Source organism: Geotrypetes seraphini, chromosome 3 (assembly GCF_902459505.1).
Source record: "Geotrypetes seraphini chromosome 3, aGeoSer1.1, whole genome shotgun sequence".
Taxonomy (NCBI): Eukaryota; Metazoa; Chordata; class Amphibia; order Gymnophiona; family Dermophiidae; genus Geotrypetes; species Geotrypetes seraphini.
Window position 1 is genome coordinate 87,068,552 of NC_047086.1, and position 6,771 is coordinate 87,075,322.

Below are 6,771 nucleotides of genomic sequence, written 5' to 3' on the forward strand. Positions count from 1 at the left end.
ATAAACTGGTGCAGCAATAAATTCTCAAATGTATTAAACACATGCTCGTCACTTAATATCTATATATTTAATTTTGTTGGAACTTATTTTTTCTACTACAGTATAACCGATCGATCTAAAAGCATTCTTCAAAAGTCTATCTGCCAAAACTGCAAGGCCAATATCATAATACCGCTTTGCATTTCCACCGATCTCTCCCAGTATCCAGTGACTGTATCTATTAAATACAATAGCATCATTCTTTATTTCTGTGACTACGTCTTGTTAGATAAATCGAATAGGTTTTCAAATCTTGGTACTGAGCTGATTTCATAGTCGTGACGCTGGAGAGTAAGCAAAGGGACTATAATGACAGCATTAATTATACCCATTCACATCAATCACAGCAAGAGCGTCCAACGAGTCTCGTTTACTGAAGCGCCTGGTGTTAGTCCAGCGTCCTGCCTAGGCTGAGCGGCACCCTTTTTACTATCTCAGCCGTACTAGACGGGAAGCCACTCCCACTTGTGTCCGTCACCCTCAATCGCTGACGTTGATTGGCGCGGAATGCGGAAGAGCAGAGCGTTCTCCAGAGGCTCTGCTACAACGAATCAGCTGGCGCGGCCAGCTTGATGGACGCTGCTGCTTCAGCCAATGGAGGCGAAGGGAACGCTTGAGTTTCGACAGGAGCCGCAAGTACCCTATAAATGCAGGAGGCGGGCGGTTGGTGGGTTTATTCCGTGAAGGGATTGTGGAGTGGTTGGTGGAAAGCGGAGTAGGGGAAGGGGCTCGTGGAGACAACAGGCAAACCATCGGGTGGTAGTATGAAAGCATTTAGCCCCGTGCGATCGGTGCGCAAGAGCAGCTTGTCCGAGCATAGTCTGAGCATCGGGCGTACCAAGAGTCTGACCGAGGAGCCGCTGAGTCTCCTCTATAACATGAATGACTGCTATTCCAAGCTGCGTGAGCTGGTGCCCAGCATCCCGCAACACAGGAAGGTCAGCAAGATGGAAATATTGCAGCACGTCATCGATTATATCTTGGACCTGCAGATCGCCCTGGACTCGCACCCCAGTATCGTCAGCCTGCATCATCCCCGGCCCCAGCAGCAGCAGCAGCAGCCCTCTTCTAGGACCCCACTGACCGCTATTAACACGGATATCAGCGTGCTATCCCTTCAGGTAACTACAGGGAGGCAGATGTACACCTCCCTTCCCCCCTTATAACACGGGGTCGGGCTGGTTAGCGTGAAAGTAGGGAAGGGGGGGGGAGGTTGAGGATCAGATCGTTGCAATGAACGCCCGTCTACTGGACACGTTTGAAACCCCGACCTGTTTTGTTTTGTTTTTTTACAGGCATCTGACTTCCCTTCAGAGCTAATGATGACCGACAGCAAAATGCTCTGTCCCTGAACGGTGAGTGATTTTATTTGATGCGTTGCAGGAGGTGGGGACCATACTTTAGAGAGGTCCATAGTCCGGGGATAGTGTAGCATGGTGTAAACGAGATCTAGTATGTCTTGGGATAGATTAATATACTGCACTCGACCCTCTTGTTACCTACATCATGTTTGACTGTTGTAAAGAATGCTTCCCTTAAAGTGGGCAGAATGTTATCCTATGTGCCAACTATATAAATTGAGGGAGCCCAGAAGGGGCGTTGTGCATCTGTTTGCTGAGAATACTATGAAATGGATTAAAATGAGTTGCAATTTTGGTTGGTTCCTCAGTGAGCCGGGGGTGGGGGGAGCTCGGCACTGTCGCGGCCCGGAGTAATTGCAGTGCCGGCGCTGCCTGCAATCGGCGGCCGTAGCTGTGGCTTCCTCCCTGGCGCCAGCCTGACCGCCCGTCCCACGCTCTAGTTCTCCCTCTTTAACCCGCCTCTTCTGTCTCTTACAGGTGGTCGTAGACTTTCAACACCTAATCGGTCATGTCTGAAGAAGGACTTTTGGGGACCAGCAGTAAATCTGATCGGAAACGGACTTATTTTAATTTTCTGTACTGCAAAGAGGGGATCGGAGCACACGCTGTCGCTTCTTGGATCTTCTCGCCCACTTGGGACTGCTCATATTTATGGAGAGACTTTTTTTTTTTTTTGTCCTTTCTGTAGCGGGAAGGCTCGTGATGTCCTCAGCATGGGAAGGGGGTCACTTATTGCAGCCTTTGCCTTCCTTCCGAAGGTGGAGCGTGAGTTTATTGGAGGATTTAGTACTCGGATCCTTGCTTGCTTGTATTTTTTTTTTTTTTTGGGGGGGGGGGGGACTATATAAAAGACTTTTTGATAAGTCAGGGACTGAATGCTACCTGTGTACATAGGGTCTGAGTGCAGCCTTGTATGTACTTTTAATTGGGAGGTTTTTCCTTGTATAGTGGCAGAGATGTGTATTTCTGCAAAACGTGTAATGATGTACCTAATCATGCTAAACTTTTTATAAAAGTTTAGTTGTAAATGCATCTTTTTATACAAAAAGAAATAAATTGTGTGTTTATTGATCAATAACTTGTTTCTTTCATTGGCCACGAATACATAGTGAAACTTTTTTTTTTTTCCTCTCTCTCTCTAAAGGTGATTGGCTGTAATCCACTATTTTTGTGGGTTTGGCAGTTAAAGCTCCCCTTCTGAACAAGAACTGTAGATGCCAAATTAACCCCTTGGTTTGAATGCAATAATACATGAATGTTAAGGCAAAGTCATAAGGTGTAGGTTTATTACTGCCAAAACTTTGCTCAAATGATACAGAGGGGTCAAACATGCAGGTTTTGTTTTTTTCTTGATAAGTAGACAGTGGGACACAGGCACTTAGAACACTTTTTTAAAAAAAGTCTTCTGATTAAGTGATGTTTACATTTGGATGGAAGGTAATAATTTTTAGTTAAGGAGTTTTAATCTTTGTGGCGGTTTGTCAGCTGTGAGTTTAGACAAATGACTAAACCATTTCTCTTAAAGATTAAGGTGCCCTGTATTACATTCAACTTTGAGCTGTTCTGTAGTTCATTCTTTAGCACCTAAGAATTGTGCTTTGCAGCTCTCAAGCTATGGCTAGGGCTATATTTCCAATACAATAACTGGGTGTAGTGTGTTACACCTACCCTAGTGCTGATCTAACTTATGCTTAGTGAAACAAGTTAGTACACAGACCCTTAAATGTTTAGAGGCACTCTTATCACAATGAAATGTAGGTGATCTAAAAGGTAGGACTTTTAGGAAGCCTTTCAGTATTAAAAGTAGGGAGTTGTGTACTGTAGTAAATGCTGCCTGGGACTCTTACTGTGAAAGGGGCCCTCACCTGTATATACCAACACTTTAGCAGGTGTTCAGGAGGTGCCAGAGTCTGAACAGCTGCCCTTCCTTGTCCTTCACACTATCGCATGCAAAGTGAAACTGGGAGAAAACCAGTCCTGTGCTGATCTAATACAAAGTATGTACTGACAGATGTGGGGCTTGGAAAATGCATGCACATGTCTAATGTAGAAGTATCTGCCATAATACCAAACCACAGTGAGGAAAAATTTCAACACTAATTAGTAAATCTTTTAGACCATGTTTAATGTACTTGAGGGTTTCTTGTGGTGATGCTCCCAGAATCCTCCAAAGGTATAACAGCTTTTGTTAACACTACCTTTTAGAAAAGGTATCTTCCATTTAGTCTTCTAGGGAGGAGGGAGTGCCAAGTCAGGTAGTTTTTCTTTGGGGAGGAGTCAAAAGCACTGCAAGTTTCAGACTCAGTTGGGTAAGTTGAACACTTGGAAATCAAAACTTGCTGGCTTTCATAGATGTATTAAACTTTGGGGTTCATAAACTATGCAGCAGTATTAAAAATACAGGGCACAATATTTGATTTGTTGATAGACATTTTGCCATAGCTTCAGCTGATGTTCATCCTAGTCTATCGGGTTCTGCGCAGGATAGTGGTAGCAGACCCCTGATACATGGCAGATAGTGCTTTCTTAAAGTAGAAGGCACTAACATTAGAACACAGCTTTCATTTTTAGTTGCTGTATATTGTTAACTTCTTGTAGTTCATTTCTTCCCATTTCCTGTTTAAATATTCCATGATGCAATGGAATACGTAAATAAAAATCAAAATGCTCTAGTTTGTACGATGGATCAAAGGTGGAGGTAGAAGCTGTTTCATGGGTGTTAAGAGAGTTGTTTTATCTATATCTATTAACCTAGCCCTTCTAGAATTAAAATATAAGTTGGCATCATGCATATATTTAATTTTAAAATGTATCAACTGATTTTAATCCAAATAGTTTACATTTTAAAAAATACATATTACAACAGACGACATGTATAACAGATTATGACTTTTACAACAGATCTTAACATTTCAGTGCTAAAATAGTACTATATTGCAATACCATGACAGGCCCCTCCTTTTCTCTCACATAGTCAAACTATATAGCCATAGCACTGAGGCTATATGTTTCTCAGTAAAATAGCTAGTGAACCTGTCACTGGTGCTATAGATAAACTTGTGGCAAGGCTGGCTGAACTTACTGGGCCTGAATCTAGAAATGGTGCATGGCATGGTAAGTCTGTGTGTTAAATCACTAGTGGGTATTGCATCCAGAATCTAATCTATTTTTTTGTACAGATACCTTAAATGTAGGCCAGTGTTTTACAGGCCTACATTTAAGGCATCTGACTTGTGCCTATGGAAACAACTAAGGCTAATTTCAGCATAAGCCACACCAATCCTGGCCTTAGGTGTTCATAGGTGCATCCTTAGGTAGGAGTCAGATGCCTACATTATAGGCATCTGCCACATCTTTTGTCAAAAAATGTCCCAATTAGTCTATTAGAGGGGGGGGGGGGGTAGGATACCCACAATCAGAATGCTGTTTTGAGAATCGGGCCTACTGTCCCAACTTCTGTTAACATAGCATGGATTGGATTATATAGTTTGAAGATATGTAGACATAAAAAGATTAGGTGGTGATTTTTTTATTGGCGTAACTAGAGTACAGTTATATTAGCTTTAAAAGGTAATTGTTCAGATCAGATAACTTGAAGAAAAATGAAAGAGCTTCACCTCAGGTTTAAGACCTGTGTTCCTCTCCCAAACCAGGCAACCATGGGCCTATGCTTGCTTAGGTGTCAGCTACTTAAATCTTAGAGCATTGGGTACTTCAATTTTAGGTGCTGCACCCCCTTCCTCAGCTTCATCTACCAGTGACTACTTCTACATATGCCCCTGATTACCTGCTATCATGTTGGTAAAATTACAGTAAGTTACAATAACTGTCCTAACTGCCTTCTTGCTAGGAAGATTCAGTAATTTGCTGGACCCTGTTTGACATCGTTCTGTATCTGTTGGGGGTGTAGGTAACTTTTTAAGAACTCCTGCCTTAAGAGGAAAGTTTTGTGTGCATACAATGGCACTGTTTGTTGTTGTTTTTTTTTGCCATGCCATAACCCACATCCCCTCCAAATACAGGGGAAATTCACGTGTAAGGTAGTAAGTTTGCCCTCTGTCTCATCATGATGAGAAGCAGGTAGAGTTCAAATTCACTATGAAAGATTTGGCTGAGTCACTTCATCCATTGCTTTAAGGTGCCAATTTAAGTTGTAAGCTCCTTGGGAAGGAGACTAGATACTGTTCCTGAGCTAACTCACAAGCTCAGTTTTAGAAAAAACAAAACAAAAAATTCAAGTAAACTCTCATTCTTGGTGCAGAGCTGGGATGTTAGAGTCGCAGTAACAGGAGGAACTCTACCATGCACTCCTTGACTAGAATGTCCTCAAAAGCAAATTCTGCTCCTTGGGCTTTCTAGTTCAACAGAAATCAGGTACCAGCAACAGGATTTTTCAATCACCTACATTTGGAGTTTTCCTACCATGAAGGGAGCCAACTTCACATGCAGTTTTTCAGTAAGGGGCATGCTGAAAAATGCTTCACACTAACTTTCATTACAAATGACCTAGAAATAGAAGCACCCCAAGGTTGTGGGATTGATCACAGCACTGCTGGGCAAGTCATTTTCCATTGCCCCAGTACAAAAATAAGTAAACCACTTTGAATGTGTAACCACTAAAAGGCAGTAGATGAGTCCTCTCCTCTCTTCCCCCCCCCCCCCCAATAATTACCAAGCTTTTAATAAAATATTTAAATACAACATCCCTAGAGGTGAGAAGGCATGTTTTAGTTTGCATTTACTTTAATAGAAATTAAATCTTGAGACTTGGGCTCACTGAGCTGGGCAAGCCAGAGCTGCATACAGGAAGGTCCCACTTCCTGCAGTGGGGAATGAAGGTAATCTAAGGGTTGGAACTAGGGAATCCCTTCTCGTAAGCCCCTTTGAAGATAAGAAAATAATTGAAGAGTGTAGTGGTTAGAGCTACAGACCGCACACTGCTCCTTGTGACCCTGGACAAGTCACTTAATCCTCCACTGCCCAAAGTACAGTAGATTGTGAGCCCACCAGGACAGATAGGGAAAATGCTTGAAGCACCTGTATGTAAACTGCTTTGCATGTGGTTGTAAAACAACAAAAAACAGTATACAAGTCCCAGTCCCTTTCTGTTCTTGAGCATAATTTATCTAGAACACTGACTGGCTAAATTTCAAATCCCTCTCCACAAACCAATGTAGCTACTGCCATTGGAGCTGGCTCCATTACACACAAAAAATAGTGGTAGATCTGCTGAGAGCAGATTAATATTAAACCAGTATGATGTTAAAATGGTAGCCAGCCTGATAAATGTTGGAAGGATTTGATGGTATAGGTAAATAAGGATTAGGCTTGGTATGGGATCATAGCAATACTAATCCCAGTCCCTTTGGTT

General features: G+C 42.4%; 1 protein-coding gene across 1 annotated transcript; it reads left to right on the plus strand.

The window, feature by feature from the left end:
* The first annotated feature begins 711 nt into the window (after nucleotides 1–711).
* ID2 (inhibitor of DNA binding 2) lies at nucleotides 712–2,478 on the plus strand. The gene is made up of 3 exons (XM_033935701.1): nucleotides 712–1,160; nucleotides 1,335–1,394; nucleotides 1,878–2,478. Exons 1-2 carry the CDS (start codon nucleotides 804–806, stop codon nucleotides 1,389–1,391), a joined length of 414 nt encoding a protein of 137 aa, XP_033791592.1. The 5' UTR covers nucleotides 712–803; the 3' UTR covers nucleotides 1,392–1,394; nucleotides 1,878–2,478.
* Nucleotides 2,479–6,771: the final 4,293 nt, after the last annotated feature.

Coding starts and splice junctions, on each gene's coding strand:
- ID2 (XM_033935701.1), top strand. CDS start 804: ATGAAAGCATTTAGCCCCGTGCGATCGGTGCGCAAGAGCAGCTTGTCC. Junction 1,161..1,334: donor TCAGCGTGCTATCCCTTCAG/GTAACTACAGGG, acceptor GTTTTTTTACAG/GCATCTGACTTCCCTTCAGA.